General features: G+C 38.4%; 1 protein-coding gene across 2 annotated transcripts in view; it reads right to left on the bottom strand.

Annotated features, from left to right (window-relative positions):
- The window catches only part of vps35l (VPS35 endosomal protein sorting factor like), a 71,520-nt gene extending 53,225 nt beyond the window's left edge, over positions 1-18,295 (bottom strand). For both annotated transcript variants that reach the window (XM_069906262.1, XM_069906263.1), the window contains exons 1-14: positions 18,255-18,295; positions 14,568-14,667; positions 13,541-13,729; positions 12,077-12,199; positions 11,067-11,091; positions 10,895-10,971; positions 9,530-9,658; positions 7,362-7,446; positions 5,876-5,950; positions 5,509-5,605; positions 4,124-4,171; positions 3,863-3,956; positions 3,688-3,765; positions 907-1,029 (exon numbers count right to left, since the gene is read on the bottom strand). In XM_069906262.1, the coding sequence (XP_069762363.1) occupies positions 907-1,029; positions 3,688-3,765; positions 3,863-3,956; positions 4,124-4,171; positions 5,509-5,605; positions 5,876-5,950; positions 7,362-7,446; positions 9,530-9,658; positions 10,895-10,971; positions 11,067-11,091; positions 12,077-12,199; positions 13,541-13,729; positions 14,568-14,667; positions 18,255-18,271 (1,260 nt within the window). In that variant the 5' untranslated portion in view covers positions 18,272-18,295. The remainder of the gene's footprint in view (positions 1-906; positions 1,030-3,687; positions 3,766-3,862; positions 3,957-4,123; positions 4,172-5,508; positions 5,606-5,875; positions 5,951-7,361; positions 7,447-9,529; positions 9,659-10,894; positions 10,972-11,066; positions 11,092-12,076; positions 12,200-13,540; positions 13,730-14,567; positions 14,668-18,254) is intronic.
- Between the last annotated feature and the right edge of the window lie 1,985 nt (positions 18,296-20,280).

The raw sequence follows: 20,280 nt of genomic DNA, 5'->3' as shown, positions 1-20,280 counted from the left end.
TCATGATTTGTTGAACAAGGAATATTGTAATCATATAGCATGGAAAAAGGCCCTCTGGGCTACCACATCTGTATCCACCATCAGGTATCAAGTTGCACTAATCCGATTTCATTCTCATCACCCCAGGAACATTTACAGTGGACAATTGCAATGATCTACCAATGCACATTTTTAGGAACTGCAAGGATAATCACATGGTCACAAGAAGAACATGCAAACTCCACAGAGACAGCATCATAGATTAAAATTAAACCAGAGGTTACCAGAGCAATAAAGCAGCAGCTCTCCATCAACACATTGTCCAGCTGCAAATTGTCAACACAAATTTTAAATAAATGCTGCAAGCATTTGTGGCCAAAAGGGAAAGCGTGTGGGGACAAAAATAGTTGGAGCCTTGTTAGGGACCTCCAGGAATGTTCACTCAAAGAAAAAAGAAACTTTTGACACAAGTTAAAATTATTGCATTCATAAGCTCCTAATCACAGAAGAAGAAAAAAAAAATCAAATATATCAGCTTTTATTCTGCCTTCACACTGGATTTTTTTGTCAGAATGAATCATGCCTCCATGACATATATTCAAAAGTTAGAGAACTTAACCAACTGCATTTAATTCCAAACCACCCAATAAGCCTAATTCTATATTTAGCTGTATGCACCCATTATGCAGCTCTCACGAGGAAAAGAAAAATCAGTTCATAAATAGAAAAAAAAGTATTACCGGTTGTTTGAAACAGGGTGTAGTAAAAGTTGTACACAGACACTCACTGAGAAAGAATCTCAGGTTTCCAATGATGCCAAGTGCAAAATGATTTGATAGCAGAAAAACAAGACATTTAATGTGCTCATAAAACAATAATGTTAAAGCAGGTTTTATTTTACAAAGATAAATGAAAATTAACATGAACCTCAGGTGCTCTGTATGCAATGCACTGAAGAATCCAGTCTATAGCAGGAGAATACAACGTAAGGTAAATTGGAATCTCCACTCGCTGCACAGCGAGCTGGTTCTGAACAGTTTCACCATGGATCTGCATTGAATAAAACAATGGTTACCAATGAATTGTATTTTGAGTGACTGAAAGAGATTAAAATAAACAAGGGCATTAAGTATATGGGAATAGTCTATTTACTGTTACCCATTTTCCTAGGAGACATTTATAAGCCTCAGAATATACCAAAAAACATTACTTACTAGATTCATTAGCTTAAGGTGGCCCTTTATCAGTCCACGTGACTGTTCCACCTTAAACCAGTGAAACAGGAATCAGAGGGCCTGATGCATAACTGCCAACCTCTATTATATGAACTCCAGTGCCATCCTGAGATCCATCTCTGACCATGATAAACATCAAGATTAAATCTTATTCTCAGAGTTTTGAATGGATGGAGGGGGAGGTGAGGGGGAGGGGAGGTGGGAGGGGGGGAGAAAACGACACTGTATATATTTGAAAGGAGAAATGTGTATATCTTGAATAATGTGATCTATAGTGTGAAAAATAAAAAATTTAAAAAAAAGATTAAATCTTATTGCACCAGAAGGGTAGTGGTTGGGAGATACAGAAATAGCAAGGAAAAAAAACCCAGCCTGGATTGAAATAACCACTGTGGCCCAATGACTTGTTCCAAACATCTTGTCTGGACTTCAGAATGGAGCAGAGCCCAAAGCTATACAGGAATTCAAAATTTTGTTTAAGACAAAACGAAAGAAGAAATAAACCAAAGACTCAATCACAGGGACAATATCATTCTACATGAGATGAGAATACATAACAAACCACTAAGGGTAGATCAACAAAATGGCTGAGAGGTCTATATACAGACATAAGGAAAATTAGCCAATCAAAAATGTTAGTGGGATGCAGAACTTTACAAAAGGTAACAAACTGGCTCCTGTTTAGTTACACTACATCCAGTTTGGATGTGCAACTTTGACAAATGGAACTGGATGATTCTGGGGAGGAAAGTAAAGAATAAACTCATGATGGTGTTAACCACCATGGAGGGAAGAGACAAAGATGGATGGGGGAAATTCCAGAATGAGGAGACAATCTCAAAATTCAAGCTACAGCTGATTGATAGCAAAACTGTAAGGGGAAGCATCTATTGATGGTTGCTAGATCTCGGATCCAAGAGGTCATTTATCCTGACTCAAGGATAACATGTGGAGAAAGAGCTAAAAATTAAATTAACATGTACCAGGTTGGTCATAATACAGGAAAGACACGTAGCTCTAGAAAGAGTGGAAAGTGCATGCAGAAGAGATTCACCAGGACGTTTCCTGGAATGCAGAAGGGTGAGGGGCAACTATAAAATTACAAGAGGCACAGACTGAGAAGAGTGCTTCCTTGTTTTGGTGGGGGGAGAAAAAGAGAAAAGAGTCTCAAACTAGAGGAAACAAATTAGAGGGGAGATCCACACTGAGGATGGTGGTGATATGGAACAAGCTGCCAGAGGAAGTGGGAGAGGCAGATATAATTGAAATTTTTTAAAGCATTTTGGATAGGAAGGTGGATAGGACTTCTCTTCATCGACTACAGCTCAGCCTTCAACAGCATCATTCCCTCAGTGCTGGTCAACAAGCTCCAAAACCTGGGCCTCTGCACTTCTCCCCACCAAAATCTGGATCTATAACTTCTTCATTGGAAGTTAATACAAATCGTAAACAACGTCTACTCCTCACTGATGGTCAACACAAGTGCACCTCAAGGATGTGTGCTTAACTCACTGTTCTACTAACTCTAAATCCATGACTGTGTGGCCAGGCACAATTCAAATGCCATCTACAAATTTGCTGATAACACCAAGGTCATCGGCAGAATCACAGACTGCACTGAGGAAGCAAACAGGAGTGAAATAGGTCAGTAAGTTGAATGGTGTCACAACAACCAATGTTAGCAAAATAAAGGAGCTGATCTTGGACTTCAGGAGGAAATCAAGAGAACACAAACCAGTCCTCATCGAGGGGTCAGCAGAAGGCCAAGAATTTCAAATTCCTGGGTGTCAACATCTCTGAGGATCTGTCCTAGGGCCTCCATGCCTATGCAATCACAAAGAAGGCTATACTACTTGAGAAGTTTGAAGTTTGAGAATATTTGGTATGTCACAAAAGACTAGACAAAAAATTTCTACAGGTGTACCGTGGAGAGCATTTGGTCTGGCTGCATCGTTGCCAATGCACAGGACAGGAAAAAAACTCTGGAGAATTATTAGCTCAGCCAGTGACATTATCGGCATCAATCTTTACTCCATCGAGGACATCTACAAGAGGCAGTGTCTAAAGAAAGCAGGCTCTATCCTCAAGGACCCTCACCACCCAATTCATGCTCTCTTCACTCTGCTACCATTGGGCAGGAGGTACAGGAGTCTGAAGTCGAGGACCCAGCAGCACAAGGATAGCTTCAGACATAATAAATAACAAAGAGGGCATGGCATGCAGACATGGCATTTTTATTATATTCATGCTTCTGCTCCTGGAAAGTTGTGAAATGAGAAATGCTTGGATTGACAGTTTCAGATTCCCTAAATAAATAACAGCACCCTTAGAGAGTTATTTCAGATTCAAATAGGGCTTTCTGATAATGAGAGGCTCAGAGATTGTGATTATACTTCCTCATGTTTGAGGAATAAATTCACGAATGCTAGAATGCATATCTCAAAACCATTAACAGACTAAATTAGTTCCATACTTGTTTAAACGTGGACAGGAAATCAAAAAAATTCTTATTTAAGTTGTCCTTAAGATGAGGTGTCACTTCCATTCCAACCTGTTGGAAAATGCAAAAGATAAAAGTTGAACACACGGTGTGTATAAATTATCCAAAAGGTAATCTAAAAAATAATAAACTGACACTTGTGACTTACCTTGCACAGATAAGCTCTAGCATAAATAGCAACCAATGGATCACCAATGCCTCTTATCATAGATGTCAATCGAGGAAGCGTTTCCGTGATACCACTTTTTTTAAAAAGATATTATACCACTTAATAAGAATATAATCAGCAAGCATTAAAAACTACAGCAAAATAATGAAAATTTTCTAAGAAAGTAATTTCATCACAATATTTAATTAAGGTTTTTGCATGAAGTTAGGAATATGGAGCAAAATATTTCAGCATACTTACGTTTTAGAAAGGAATGTATTGCATTTTAATATGGCCACTTCCACATAGCTAAGGTAACATTAAGACAAATAAATTTTCACCCACATGAAAAGAAGTAAAACAACCAATTTAAAATAATTATGAAAGATTTAATCTTGTCTCTTCTTCAACTATTTTATCACTTCCTTTGATTCAAATCATTCAAATTTCCTCTCCTTGACCTCAATCTTCAGCCACTGTTCACCCACTATCCAGGAACCCAACCAGACACTTCAAATTGCTCCTCCCTCCAGTTCTCAACCCAGGCCTCAAATCCCTTTTTTTTGGCCTCAGCTTTCCCCATTCCTGTCCACCCAATCCTTGGCCCACATTTCTCAACCACCATTTCCTCCGAGCTTTCATTCTGGGCTCTCAAACTCGAAAACCTCCTTGGACCCTACCCAAAGCTCAATTCCTTGTCAGCCTCCCATACTAACAACTCCAAGCCTCTATCTCTCAACAATACTTTCCAGTTTCATCTTGCCAGAGCCCCAACATTTCCTTCTCACACACCATCCTTATTTTCCATTTTCCCTGCTCCAGCTTCATTCCTAAGCCCTCGTCCTGAACATAGTCAGAGCCTCTGACCTTCCTCTCCAGTGTTACACAGTTCCTTTCCATCGATCCCTTGTACTATTTCTCTGCCAAAGCCCCAATTTCTCAACAGCTAAGTTCACATGCCTCTCCTTGTGAAATGAAGAAATTTTAATTTACAGTTTTAGATTTTCTAAAACATGTAACCTTATTTTTAAAAATAATTTGCCTCTCAGCTATCCATTCCCCCAGTCTCCACTAGCCATGTCCTAAACTCATATTACCCACTTTCCCTCCTCTACTTGAATCTTTTCCAAATCCCAAATATTCATTCCTCAGCCTCCGAGCAACCAATTCCAGATTACCCTTGGTATCATGATCGCCCTCTCCAAACTTTCATTCATGTTTTCCCTCAATTCCTGCTCTCTGGCATCCCACACCTCCCATCCTGCCATTCCTCAAAAAACCTTTCCATTATTCAGCCCATCTTTTAAACTTCTGTTCGCCTTGTGACGACATACTGAAGTCATCCTGACCAACAATTTTAATTCTTGGATAGAAATTTATGCAATCTATTGATATATATTCAAACAGACTTTGAAAATTTAGAAACAATCTTATTATTCCCTTTCTCTATAAATAAAGGCTGTAAATGATTTAATGGTCATCACTTAAAGAGGGATTTCAAGCTGTCAAAACGCTGTATCTACATGGGCAGAATGCTGATCCCATCATTTCCCCGAGTACATCATTAAAAAGCTCTGCTTGTGGACTGTTACAAGTTATAGTCTGCCCATCTCAACGTACATAGAAATAAATCTGTGCAAGGATACAATCTGGAAATCAGCTCTCTAATCGATGCTATCTTGAAAAACCAGTTCAAGCAAGTTTCTTTTGCAGTTTCATTCACTTCATCTTGAAGAAAGTTATCTGCATCATAAATGAGACAGTTACTACAAAAGAAGAGTGAAGCTTTCTCACAGATATGCAATATAGCATTGATGTCTAACAATGAGGTCACTTTCAACTTTTGTATAAAGCCTCACTGCAACTTTACTTAAAAGCATAATCATTATACTTAATACCAGCATAAAAATTCAGAACCAGAATATCCATTTTACTGAGGCACCATATCAAATTGTGCAATGACTTAAGGACCTCATACATCCTCAAAACATTTGATCCCTTTATAAAAATTACCTGGCACTGAAGTTCCAGGAAGGGAAATTCCTCTCTTTGTACACATGGAAAATATCCGCTCATAAACCAGTTTACCTGTAATAAAAGAATTTGGTTTTTTTTTGCAATAATGCAGATTGGAAAGCAACTCTTCTGAAAGGCCATGAAGAAATATTCACTTGGAAAAGATATGGCTCAGAAATTACATTAAAAGAGGTTGGTACCTGGTCAAGAGAACACAAGAAAGGCATAAAGGAACTAACTGATTTCCGAAGATGAAACAGACCAAAAGTTGGGACCTCAGTCTTTTTATTATAAGAATACAAATTAATATTTTAATGAAGGAAGTGAGAATTGTACGGTTTTAGGTGATATTAATTTAAGCAACATGTGAAATAGTGGGGCTATTATTACAAGCCCAGAGGACTCCAAAACCCAGCAGCAACAGAAATTTACCAAGACCAATGGTTACTTAAACAAAAGCTGCTTTTAGTGTGTGTGTGTGTGTGTATGTGTGTGTGTGTGTGTGTGTGTGAAGTTATTGGGTTCACAGTCCAATCTCACTTCTCACTCCTCCAAGTTCACTGGTTGCAGGCGATTCTTATATCGTGCACAGAATTTAACATTTATAAAGTACACGATGCTTTGGTGCTTGAAAGGTAATAGTAACTGCTCAGGAAGGTTCTTGTTGGTTTTCAGAGAGAGATTTGTTCGTCACTGGAAACAAACTGATTTTTTTTCTAATTAGACACACCTTGCTGAAGGAACTTGCCCAATCAGGGTTTTCCAGATGATAACCTCTTTCTTTCAGGTCACCATAGAGTTCCATTTTGTTTCTCTTATTTCAAGTGAAATATTAGGCAGCCAGTCCTCTCCTCTTGTATGGACCACAAGGGCTTTGGCCAGGCTGAACTAAGAACTCACAACCCGTCTTCAAAATGTTTTTCCACAATATTGCCAGCTTGTCCTGTTCCAGTCCCAGCTGCTGCTGTTGACTGAAGATCTTTGAGCAAAGCCTGTTTGACTCCTTCTGCTTGAAAATCACATGACCCTCTTAGAATTGCAAACTGCACTCAGACAGCCTGGAGCTCTGAACCTAATTCTCCGAGTTCTTTCATCTGTTGCTTTCCAAAACAACAATCCATTAGTGAAGTCCCTTGAGCACTCTTCAAAGCTTTTGCAAAAGCACTCGGAGTCGGGCTTGTTGGCTTGAACAGAGCTCCAGCATTTTTAATGAGATCTGCTTTGAAGTGTTTGTATGTGACCTACACTAACAAACCTGCCACAATTTATCTCCTACACAATATAAAATACAACATAATCTGTCACAATACATTGCCAAAAGGATGGTTTGGATTCTGGTCATCATGAATGACTTAGGTTTAATGATCTGATTCTGTGCTGTAATGAACTCCCACCACTATGATTCTATTAAGTACTTTTCTGCTTTATCTTTTAAAACTTAAATGAAAATAATGCCATGGGAATTTCTTCACAATGATCTTACCAAATGTATCCAAAATATCAGTGATCAAAACAAATTTGCTTGGATAAAACTGGATCACACTGGTATCAGATAGTAGTTTTGAACACTATAAATAAACCAAAAGTTCAATGTTAATACACAAGTAACATTAACATTTATAGGCTTAACTTCAAAATTAACATATGAAAGTGGTTAATATTTGAAAGAGGAGTTCATACCATTACATTTTTTAAAAAGTCAGGTTCGAGGTTAGTAATCCTGCATCGAGTAACTCAAGTCAAGCCAAGTCAGGTTTATTGTCACCTGATTGCACAAGTACAACCCAACGAAACAGCATTCTCGTCCTCAGTACAAAGCATGCAGACACAACATACTGTTACGAGTCCAGAGGACCCCAAAACCCAGCAGCAATAGATAAATGGTTACTTAAACAAAAGTTGCTTTTAATTATCTTTAAACATAAAAACAGGATCACACTTTAACTTATCACTATTAACTTAACTAACCTAACTTATCCCCCTTCTAATTCTAAGCGCACGTGTACGTAATGTGTATGTAAGTTCAGAAAAGTTATTTGATTCACAGCCCAATCTCACTTCTCATTCTTCCAAGTTCACTGGTTGCACTGTGCACAGAAGTTAACATTTATGAAGTTCACCAGGCTTTGGTGCTTGAAAGGTAAATGGTTACCGCTCATGAAGGTTTTTGTCAGTTTTCAGAGAGATTTAATCAGCCACGTTAATGTCTTGCTGAAGAAACTTGCCTCATCAGGGTTTTGCAGATGATGACCTCTTTCTTTCAGGTCACAAGAGTTCCTTTTTGTTTCTCTTATTTCAAGTTAAACATTAGGCAGCCAGTCCTCTCCTCTTGTATGAATCACAGGGGCTTTGACCAGGCTGAACTAAGCACTCACAACCCGTCTTCCAAATGGGGTTTTTCCACAAGCTTGCCAGCTTGTCCTGTTCCAGTCCCAGCTGCTGCTGACTGTAAAACTGCAGAACTCATCTCTCTCTCTCAGAGAAAAATGTGTTTGACTCTCTCTGCTTGCAAAACCACATGACCTTTTTAAAACAATAAGCTGTACTCCATACAGTCTGCGACTCCGAACTACTCCGATCTCTTTCATCTGCTGCTTTTCAAAACATCAATCCATTAGCGAAGTCTCTTGGGTACTCTCCAAAGTTTTTGCAAGGGCCCCCAGGAGCCGCCCTGTCTGGCTTGAGCATAGCTCCAGTATTTTAAATGAGATCTCTTTTGAAGTGCTTGTATGTGACCTGCACTAAAAAACCTGCCCCAATTTATCTCCCAAAAACATATCTATATACAATACAAACACAACATAATCTGTCACAATACATATACAGGACAAGTATTCAGCTATACAAATAAATAAATATTGTTTCGTGAATACGAATGTCTTGGATGGTTATTTGGTCATTCAGAATTCTCACTGTCGGTGGGAAGAAGCTGTTCCACAGCCTCGTGGTCCTAGCTCTGACACTCCAATATCTCTTTCCCAATGGGAGCAGCTGAAAGATGCTGTGTGTGCTGTGGAAGGGCTCCTTCGAATGATCCTGTCTATGGGGGAGAGGGATTGACCTATGATCTATTTCTCTGCAGTAACCATACCACACAATGATGCAGCCAGCTAGTCATTCTCAATAGAGCTCCGATAGAAGGCTCATATAATGGTGGCTGAAAGCTTAGTGCAGTTTCTGTTGTGCATTCCTAACGTGAGGAGATGTGTGACCACGATAGGTCTCTGAACTCCAAGGAACTTGGTGCTCTCCATTCTCTTCATTGCAGAGTTGTTGATCATACAGGAAGTAATTATATAACTTGGCAATTGCCTTCAAGAGAATAGATGTGAGCTGCTCTTTGGGTCATAATGAATCAAACCAAAATACTAGCCACATTTTTTGGATCACTAATATTCAAAGGAACGAGGTGGTACATCAAAGCTGTGCCACGTAGTAAATCAGAGTGCTAAAATATTTGAATATTATTTTAATTTACAAGCAATCATACAACAGAATCCAATTGTGGGTTAAGGAAATGCTATTTAAACAAATAGAAGGTAGAACTGTGCTGTGTCATTACTGAACAGGCAAAACAATAATAAAAAACATTTTTAGTTTGAACACATTAGCAAAGAAAATGTTAATTTTCACTTGTAATTTAAATCCGACCTGAATAACTATTTTCAGTGCTTTCACTTTTTGATCTGTTGCCCACGCGTCCTTCAGCGATTGATTCAGCTCTTCAATCCTATTTATGTAGTCCTGCTGGGTCAAGTTTAAAAGCTGTTTCTGTGAACCCTTGTACAAGAAATAAAAATTCAATTTTATGAAACTGAAAGTTATTAGTTCACAAAAAAAATACATATAAAGTAAACAATTAACTAAAATTCCCACAATGGAGGCAATAGTTAGTTTTAAATCATATATATTGTTCCAAAAAGTTTTGAAACTTTAGAAGAAAGCATATTTACAATTTTAGTTCTGTAACGTTCAATTATTTCTTATCTTAGTGATAGCAAACTGAAGATATAAACATAGCCTATTACAGCCGAAGTGGCAACTGCCATTTCCCCCTGAACAACTTCAGACATGAGAAATTCCAAAATGATACACACAGAAGTCAAAAGCTAGCAGCTTTAATGCCCAGGTATGAATGAAATTTTGTGATTGCCTCTTTGCAAATGTTAGTTCAGTGTGAATTTTGAAAGCAAATCATTTTTTGTAAGACAAACATTTTCTTTCAATGAGAAGCTAAACATCAATGCAATTCAAAAATGTTCTTACGATATTAAAAATAATAAAATGTCAACGTACTCTCTAATGATCCTATTGGTAAGTCAATAATCAAAAAAAATTTTTGGTTTGAATAAATTTCAAAATTATTGGAAAATTTATGTAAATGAGTAATAACAAATCTTTGGCTTGGCTTCGCGGACGAAGATTTACGGAGGGGGTAAATGTCCACGTCAGCTGCAGGCTCGTTTGTGGCTGACAAGTCCGATGCGGGACAGGCAGACACGGTTGCAGCGGAAAATTGGTGGGTTGGGGTTGGGTGTTGGGTTTTTCCTCCTTTGCCTTTTGTCAGTGAGGTGGGCTCTGCGTGAGGAAGACCGTGATATGGTCTCCTTTCTTTAATGGTCATCTTCTTCTAGGTTTCCTGTTCAACTCCAGATCTTGTACACCTCCTCAAATGTTCTATCTCGATGTGTTCAAAAGAGTAATTTTCAACAGTTTTCACTCCTACAATTCCAAGGTCATGCAGTTCTTTAAGTCAGGTTTAAAATTAATTTGATTATTAATTTTAAACAAAATTATGACATAGACTGGAAAGAGCAGGTACTTCCTTCAGACATTCTTTTCTTTGGCTTGGCTTCGCGGAGGAAGATTTATGGAGGGGGTAAAATGTCATTACTTTACATTACTTTTGCTTCAATTGCTAGTATTTACTCACTGCTGAGGGAATCTAGAATTCCTATTATCCTCTTTCATTGGGAACAATTATAAAGAGTCATTTCAAGTGAAAAATATTATTACCTCCTCAAGGTCATCTAACTCTTCTAAACGAGTCCTCACTTTCTCAGAAACAGCTGATCCAGGACTTGTGGCTTTGCCTGTGGGAGAATACAACAAAGATCTTAAAAAATTGAGGCTCATGAATCCAGCAAGAAAAATTAAATATTCCAATTATCTTACCTCTGCCACTTACCTTTCTCAGTTCCCATAAATAAATTCTGTAAATGAAAAACAGGTCATGTAAAAAGCATATCCTAAAAAGATATTAATGCACGTGCAATAAAAAAACCACATCCAATGCTCAACTTTTAGGGTTTTAGCAGTCTAAACTCAAAATGTTGTATGCATTGAGACTCCAGATGCCAATGTTTACAAAAACTGCACAATTAATTATATATGCTCTCCTAACATTGTTCATCTCAATCAAGGTGAACAAAAATTTGCACTCAATAACTAACAAATTGCAAGGATCCATTCGAAATACCAACCATTCAAAGCTTTTTTTTTCCTATGATGGGCTCAACAGCATCATGTGCCTGATTCCATCCATCCTTCTTCACCACTTATTTCAACACTCATTTATGTTATCTGTGAACATCTGAATCAGTATTCACATGGAGATTGTATCAATAAATCAATGGTTATGTTTGAGATACTTTTTTTCAAAATATTGTAATACACTTTGCACTGTGAAATTACAAGATGTAATTATATACAGGAGAAGTCCGAAAATCCAAACTGCTCAGGGATTGGGTCAGTCCAGATTTTCAGAATTCTTGGGCAGTACTATTAAAATTTAAATAGAAGGGAGGAATAAAGAAAAGACAAACAGGTAAATTTTGATCATTTATTCATTACCAAATACATCATCAAAAACAAGCAGTTTTAAAGAAAAATTAAAGTTAATAAGCCTGGTCGCTTGTTGCCACCGTGCATCTGTAGCGCTTATACATGCATGGACACACTCAAAAACCCATTACATTTTAAAAGTTTGAAATTTTTGAAAAATCCAGATTCTTGGGTGATCTGGATTTCTGGCATCTGGATTTTTGGACTTCTACTGTAAATCTTGTTTGATTTATATTGCTTATTAAAAAAGGTCCTTTTTGAATCACTTCACAATTCAACATAATGCATTGAACTCTGAAACAACATTACGGGATGCAGCCAAATGTCATTGCAGACAATTAAGGAGCCCCTTACTATGGACAGCTTCTCTGTGGTTGTATATCGCGCAAGTATGTAACTGCGCTTCACAGACCATGGTTCAAAGTCGATCCCTACTCCTGCATCCTCTTCTTTATCACGTTGCTTTTTACTAGGATCCTAGGGAACATATTGAAAAAGATAAGCATCAAAACAAGAACACTCCATGCTTACATGTAGTAATGTAACCCAGTTCTGAAGACTATTTCGATGAAAAATATTAATATAAATATAATGAAAGCAGATGTACAATTTATCATTAATACAGAAACCTCTTTTGCAATGTTTCAAATTAGTAGCAACACATTAAATTTTAATTATAGACATGCAAGGCAAAAAAAGAAAAAAGCAGATAAAAGAAAGCTGAAATAAAAAGAGAAAATGCTGGAAACACTTGTATCAGGTCACATCTGTGGAAAGAGAAATGGTTAATATTTTGGGCCCTAGAAAAAAAAGAGAAAACAAGTTACTGTAGTTTTTTGTGACAGAGAAGATGGTGGAGGAATGGGTAGAAGAAAGGGAAATCTCCAAAAGGGTGAGACTAATATGACAGAGCTTTTGTTAATAGCAAGAGCATGGGGCATGTGCAGAAAGCCTTAATATACCAGTAGAAAAAAAACCAGCAGAAATAGTCAGTTTTGATCTGGAAAGGATGCCTATAGTTGGAGAATTCCATGCAAGTGATGAAACACCTGCTATTCTATCTACATAAATTAATTTGACCTCCCATCAGAGATATTCCTTTTTCTCTATCTGCTCCATCTTTGCTTCCAGTGAAAATGAAACTTGTTTTCTCTCTTTTCTCATTCTGACAAAGTCATTTGGAATCTATGCATTATAAATATGTCCTTAATTCTGTATAAATCCTCACATGCTTGAAAATCTTTAACATCAATTAATTTGCCTTTGATTTCAAAACCAGTATTAACATACAAAATAAAGATTTTTTTTCCCCCAAAGACCAGTGCAACATTTTTTTTTAAATCCTTTAAGAACTTGGTCTGCACAACTTCACTACATTGGAAATGCCAAATAAATGCTGGATGCTATAAGCATGTATTCCCCACCCAGGTAGCTGTCAGAATTTGGTAAATCAATCTTCTTGAATGCATTTAATAATATGGCTCAAAGAAACTTATTCTGAGAACAAAAGTATCAGTTTTATCACCAAATTCAAACTTTGAATTAAGTTCATTTTTTCACTTTCAAGTTAAGAAGGATTAGTCCATTGATTATTTTTTAAAAACAGAACATGCAATGAACGAATGACACAAAATACACTGGAAAGTTACGCTGCCAGTTTTTGCCACTGATCTCATGACAGTCATTCCTGATTAGCTAGCAGCTTACTAGTTAAAAGAGCAAGAGTTATAAAATGTAAAAAATTGATAACATCAAAAGATTGAAATAGGTGGCATTATTTACAAAACATATGATGGTACAAAAACAACATAAAAATACCGCGTTGAGATTGCTCTTTCCTGATGTCATTGATGCAGTTGTGAGCGGATCTGCTGTGGCAGCAAACAGTGACAAGGGATCACTGCCATCTAGCATACTGCTCAAGGGGTCCACTATCGAGCTGGATGATGAACAGGTAGATGAAGTACTTCCTTTACGGCCACCTTTCTTTGTCTTTGATTCAGTGACCTACAAAGAATCACCAAATAAATATTACTTTCTATATTTACCATCCTTCCCCACTGGTTATGCATGTTGATTTACAGATTTATAGAGTAAATAAAAATGAATTAAAGAATCCTAAGCATGCATAACTTCATTGAATACTTCACATGCATTGAAACCAAAAGAAGACTCTTACTTTGAAGAATTAGTACCATTGCTTGTACTTTTATTGTATTTTCTTAAGCACATTCAACTTCACAAAAGTGTTAAGCTTTATTTCCTTTGTCCACAATGACAGCATAAACTTTGCCAAAACCACATTAAAAGATATAATTTGTGGCAAGTCGTCGGTCGTGGCTATCCCTCGAGGTTAAGGATGATGGACTTTGTTCCATTTTCCACAGAGTGAAGACGCCTGTGGGTGTATTTGTTTAACGTGTACTTGATGTTGCATTCCAAGCAGCACACGATACTTCACAAATCAATCAGCTAGTTCCAATGGCATGGAAACCACTACGATTGAATTAATGGATTTGTTGCAGCTTTCATCCACCTTCACAGCCGTTGAGTTCAAAGTAACTCTTCATCCGCCTGTTCAATCGTTGAGGTCTTGGTTGGATTGGTCGGGGACCTCGACCTTGCCGCCACGGGTGGCCCTACCAGAAGCACAGCTCCAGACGGCATCACTCTGGACCACACACCACGACAAGGTGGCAATCCATGAAGAAGTGGCAAGTAGACCAATATCAAAACTAAAGATAATTCTAATAAATGCTTACATTGGTTGAATGAACAATAAAAGATTCACTTCAAAATTCACAGACACATTTTTTTTAAATTGGAACATTATCGAGACGCTTACAGTAATAAGTTTCAGAGGATGGAAGTCTCCAAATTCCAGAGGTACAGCCTCGAGGGAACAAGCTTCCAATTCTGCTTTGTAATTCCTTTCGCGGGAATGCCTTGAAAGTAAAATATAAACAGAAAATACAATTTTCACCTTTCACTGCATTCTAACTTCAGCATTTCTTTCAGTCGTGCCTGACCAGAACTATTCCTCCGACTCGTATCAAATTTCCTTTTTTTTTAAAAAAAAGCAGGGAATTATTTTCTCCTGCGTCTTGAAATAAACTGGAGACCAATTTGCCCACCATGCAACTACTTAGAAATTGTTTGCCATTATCCAGATAAAAGAACATCTGAAGTACAAGTGCCATAAAATACATCACAAAGAATTTTTCTTATAAAGGCATAGCTTGGATTAGATAAAATTAGATAAAAATCTAATTAATGGTAGCATTTAAGAGGTTTCCAGATAGACGTGAATACGCAAGGAAGGGGAGATGTATCATGTGCAAGCAAGTGTTTTAGTTTAATTTAGGCATCATATTTGGTGCAGATTTTATTGATGGAAAGCCATGTTCCTGTGTTGTACTGTCCTATTTTCTATTATCAGAACTCACAATTAACACCATGAGACAAAAGTACCTTTTCATTTAGCCATTTACTGTGTTAGTAGCCTTAATGCTCCTCACAGTGGAAAGATTCCTGTATCTCAGCAGGACGTAGCCGTGAGGAGTTTGCATCAGTTTAAAAATCATCTCTGGAATTAGCCACCTCAACAATCCACATCTGGACATATCAGAGATTCACAAACCCAAAGTCATTGTGTTATCAACCCTGATGAATGCATGTAAAAACCTGGGTGGTGCATACAAAATGTGAAGAAATTTCACATTAGTTTTCTGAGAAAAAAAACAATTGCGGCACTACCGCAATTAATGGCTGCACTGTCGCTGGTATGGACCTGGGACAGTAGGAAGTGGAGACATAGTGCTGCTCTACAGGGTCCTACTGCCTGGTTGTGACATTGACAGGTCTGTAAAGGATTTATACAGCCTGTAGAGGAACCAACAATGTTCTTTTAAGCATCCTGTGCCAAAGATGGTGCTGTCTGTGCTTGGCAGTGGACCACAAGGGGTTGCAGGGTAGAAGCGTACAGCCCCCCCCCATGCTAAGAAGGAGAATCTTATGAGATGACCCCAAAGGGTCAATGACCACGGCAGCAGACCCGTGAGGGGCTCAAGTGGCTAAAAGACACACACACAGGCGGCGGTCTGTTAAAGGATTCACACCAGACTGCAGGCTGCTGGAGACTGGCTCATGGGAGCCAGGTATTGATGCTGGGATTCAAGAGGGCACTGAGGACAAGAAGGCCTCCCAAAGGGCCTTGGGCACTGAAACTTCCTGATCATATCAGTCTGGAGCTTGGGTTGCTAATGGATCGAACAGGAGACTGTGTAGCTGTGAGAGCTTTGGAGGCGAATCCAGACACTTAGCGTCTCTGAAGGGAGCCTCCTTTGCTTCTTTTTCTCATTGTTGATGGCGCTGGATAATGCTAATGGTGTCTCTTTCTGTGTCTTTATGGCAAAAGTTGTCGCATTTCCTGTATTATTACATTTTGTGTATTAATACATGACAATAAATACCTTGAAAATTCATAAAGGATATCAAGATAAGGTCTTCAACACCAAGTTCTCATGTGGGCAGGCATTTCAACCACAAAAGCTCTATAAGTGACTTGGCCTGCCCATCTTATCAAGATTCTGGATCAGTATCTGCCAGAGAAGGCATCACTGGACGAGGATACCAGCGTTCCCCATTCAACAGTGCATGTGTGGAAATTACAGTAATGGTCTGATTTGCATTGTTGTAACTGAGTACACAGATAAGAGTCTTAACTCTTCATTGCAAAATCCAGACTATTTTGCAATTTTAAACGTTAACTGAAGCAATACTTTTAATTCTAACCAAATAGCCACCAGCTAAAACAGAAATTTCCTGTGAATCTACTATTGGTTTCCAGCTGCGTCTTCAGTTCAGTTTAAATTTACAACTTAATATTTCAAATGTTTTTATTTTATTCATGATCCCCAAAAAAATTTCAATTTACTACATTCTTAAGTAGGAATTTTACCAATTTCATGTTTCTTTTAACACGTGTGACAACCTACATCCCCCCGCTAAGGTTTACCGTCTCCTTATACATTGATTTGATTTCCTTCCAGTGAATTTGGAATATTTTTGCAGAGCAGCAGTGGAGTAATTTTTCCAGTGTCTCAAAATGCCAGTTGTATTTAGTCCAGGACTCAAAGACATACAAGAGGACAGGCATCACCGGTGCACAATACACCAAGCATTTCAGGCGAAGTCCAAGGTCTCGACCTTTTTGGTATCGTGAGGAAAAGAGCAACAAGTTCTGCTGGCTACTGAACATGGCAATATACATCACTGCCTTGCATGCAAAGGAGGTTTCCAAGACACAGGACATGCACCATGTTTTCCAGGGTTTCACGATAAGCTTTCATTTTCAAAGTGAAAGATGGTTGAGGGCTTTTGCATTGCAGACGTTGAGTGCACAGCCCAGCTCATCCTCTCATGTTTCAGTGCACAAACAGGAGTGACTTGGGGCTCAGCTTCCAAGAATATTCAAATAAGTGGCTTCTATATACTGCAGTACTAGAAGTGAGATTACTTCAGTTCCCATTAGTTACAAAGATTGTTAGCTCCATTTCTGCAGAAGGTTTGTTAAAAATGAGGTGCAACCATTTGGTGAGAAAAATTGAGCAGCATTGGAATAAAGACACAACCTTGATTGGCAATGAACTGCAGTGAGATCTGAAGGCTCCTCTGCTCAAGAACTCAGATGCTCTGACATTAATGTTGCTGCACTAAATTAGATACAATTACCGGATATGGCCAGTTACCAGAACAACACAGAGGGTGCATTAGAGAAACACAAAAACTGCATGTGCTAGTACACTGAGTGAACAGTGAAGGAGAGACTCCTTCATGTGGTTGGTCAACCTTTCGGGGTAGGACTGTTCATCAAGACCTATTACAAGGGGACAAATACGACGGTGGAAGAGACCTTTTGCTGTCCGCCACACGCGAAGTCTTTCTAGGCCAATTAATCCCAAAAAGCCTGACGCTTGGCTTCTGAATTACACTGCATCCCAAAGTCATTGGGAACAGGCTCCTTCGCAAACTCCAATAAAATGCAGAGCTCAGCAACGCCCAGGATTACATGCTCTTCTTGGACTTCCCCAAAGTCTTAGATTCCAACCTGAGGATCCTCCTCAAATTCAGCTGCTCACAGAAATTCAGCTCCCTGTGACATTTGTAAAATGATTTAATATTTCGCCTTCTCAAACAGAAACATTCAAGGCAAGAGGGTGTCTCCTTGATTAATTCCAGAATTTGCTATTTTAAAAAGGTGTTTTAACAGTGGCTTCTGAGTGCAATGAGAGCAAAGCAGCACAAGGGGAAAGGCAGGTAACACTACACTAATGGCATTGGAAGCATGGTCCAGGTCAATCCCAAAGGCTGTCTGGACCTCTTCAATTTACACTGTGTTTTCACCAGCAGAATTAATGACAATACTTTAAGAGACGCACAAGATTTCTTTTAAGGAAAATGTCACCCAACTAAACCCGTTTAAAACAATTCCGGTGAAAAGTTTCAACCGGCTGCAAGAGACGATCCTTACCACTGCACGGAAGCCATCTTCCAGGTCACGTGCCTGTGCGCCGCGCCCTCCCCCGGCATGACGTCGACCGGGGCGCCATCTTTGTGCGGGGCGGCCACCCCGCTTCCCCGCACAAACGCGTGGGCCGGACTGGGCGTCGGTGCGGGCAGAAGAAGAAGAAAAAAAATGACGACGACTGAGGCTCAGATCACTTGCGTCCCGCTGCCGCTGCTGGAAGAAATTCCCCCGCCCAAAGATGCATTTGTGGGACGAGTTCATTTTAATGTTTGCATTTGATCTTTGTTTCCCATGCATCGTTCTGTTTGAGTCATAATTGTCAAAGATAACAGAGTGTGGCTAATTGTATTATCTCACTCTGAATTGATTTCATAATGGGTTTACAAATGCAACAACTTTACTTACTTTTAAGCCATATTTCCAGAACAAAACGTTTCACGATCAAGATCTTTAAGAGACCATTAGTGTTCCAAATTCTCCCTCCACTGGGGGTCCAAGGCATTAAATGCCTTGCAACGTTCAATCCATTAGTTCAAGATTTTGACATTGAGATAATTTATAAACAAAGATCTGTGTTCAAATGAGTTACAAAGCTTTTTGTTTTAAAGGCCCCTATGTAGCATAGGTTTTTATCATATTTATCAAACAATTCACTGAATCACCTCAGCCAGTTCCCTGAAGTTGAGAGATGGAGTACATGGAATAAACTTTCACTTCCCACTGGACCCATTCGACTGAAACACAAACACCGGGCTTGTTGGGAAATGACTTCACTCTGTGTCCACAAAATCAATCCCTAATTTATTTATTTTTTTACAGAATGCCTTTGAGCCAGTTTCATCTTTTATTGAAATCATTGCATGCTTGTGACTCCCCTTTTCCCTCACATGCCTAATACCTGTGTTCACTCATAACTAGTCAAGTCTAATGTTCCAAACTTCCACTATTTGCATATATACTTATTTCCCAGCCTAGAATTTAATTTTTAAGCAATGGCCACTTTAGATTTTAGCAACTGGGAAATCGTGCAATCATTGGTCTCCATGATATTATGGAAAATGTGAGGGGAGGGGGAATCACTATTAAACTTCTGAACTACAAGAGAAAACAACCAAAAAACTATGTTTTCTCTTCATATTTGGATCCTTGGTGTTTAAATAGTGATAAATCTATGCTGAACAGTCAAGTATCCTGAATATATTGCCCAATATGCTATTGATATTCCAAAATTAGATACAAATCATGTCTCGTAGCAAATAAAAGATCAGCTTTCCACTGGAGTTTTGATTGATAGTAAACATTCTCAGGACTTCAGACATCACCTGCCATCAACCTGCAGCTCTTAGTAAAAACACAATGCTGGAGAAACTCAGCTGGTTGAACAGCCCGTATTTTATATAGCAAAGAAAGAATCGTAGCCTGCAGCACTTTTCTGATCAATTAGACTTTTTTTTCTGGAATTCAGCATCTTAGAAATTGAGTTTCACTATTGATAACCTTCAATTCACCAAAATGTGTCTTCTGGCCTTCAGCCAATTTCCTGGACATAACCTCCCCATCACTTGCTGCAAAAAAAAGATTTGCTAGGCTTGCTTTATCCTTTACAAATACACGCCAAATGTCCCAGATCAACTAAAATGTCAAGGTGTTAAATCACTCTCAATGAAAGCATATGCCTCGACCCAAATCTTTCATAATTTTAAACTCCATGAGATCATCCCTCTGCCTTTTTTCTTTTCTGATGAGATTTTAGTATCCAAAATTAGTTCTGAATGCAAGTAAAATTATTTCCAGTCTTATTTTTTCCAGAATTACCATTGACCAAAATAATTTTAAGCTTTACAAATTGGTCCACTAACAATTAAATTTAAGAGTTGCATTCCTTTGGTTTATAAGAATCATGTGTCATAATGGCTGTAGGTTTATGCCTGGCAAAGACGAGGCTATTGCTATATGCATGAGGTAGAGTATTTTTGATTCATGCTATCCCATAAAGATGGTCAGCATTTAATGGTTATTGAATGAATTT

Source organism: Narcine bancroftii, chromosome 12, assembly GCF_036971445.1.
Source record: "Narcine bancroftii isolate sNarBan1 chromosome 12, sNarBan1.hap1, whole genome shotgun sequence".
NCBI lineage: Eukaryota > Metazoa > Chordata > Chondrichthyes > Torpediniformes > Narcinidae > Narcine > Narcine bancroftii.
This window is presented reverse-complemented; position numbering and strand designations above follow the sequence as displayed.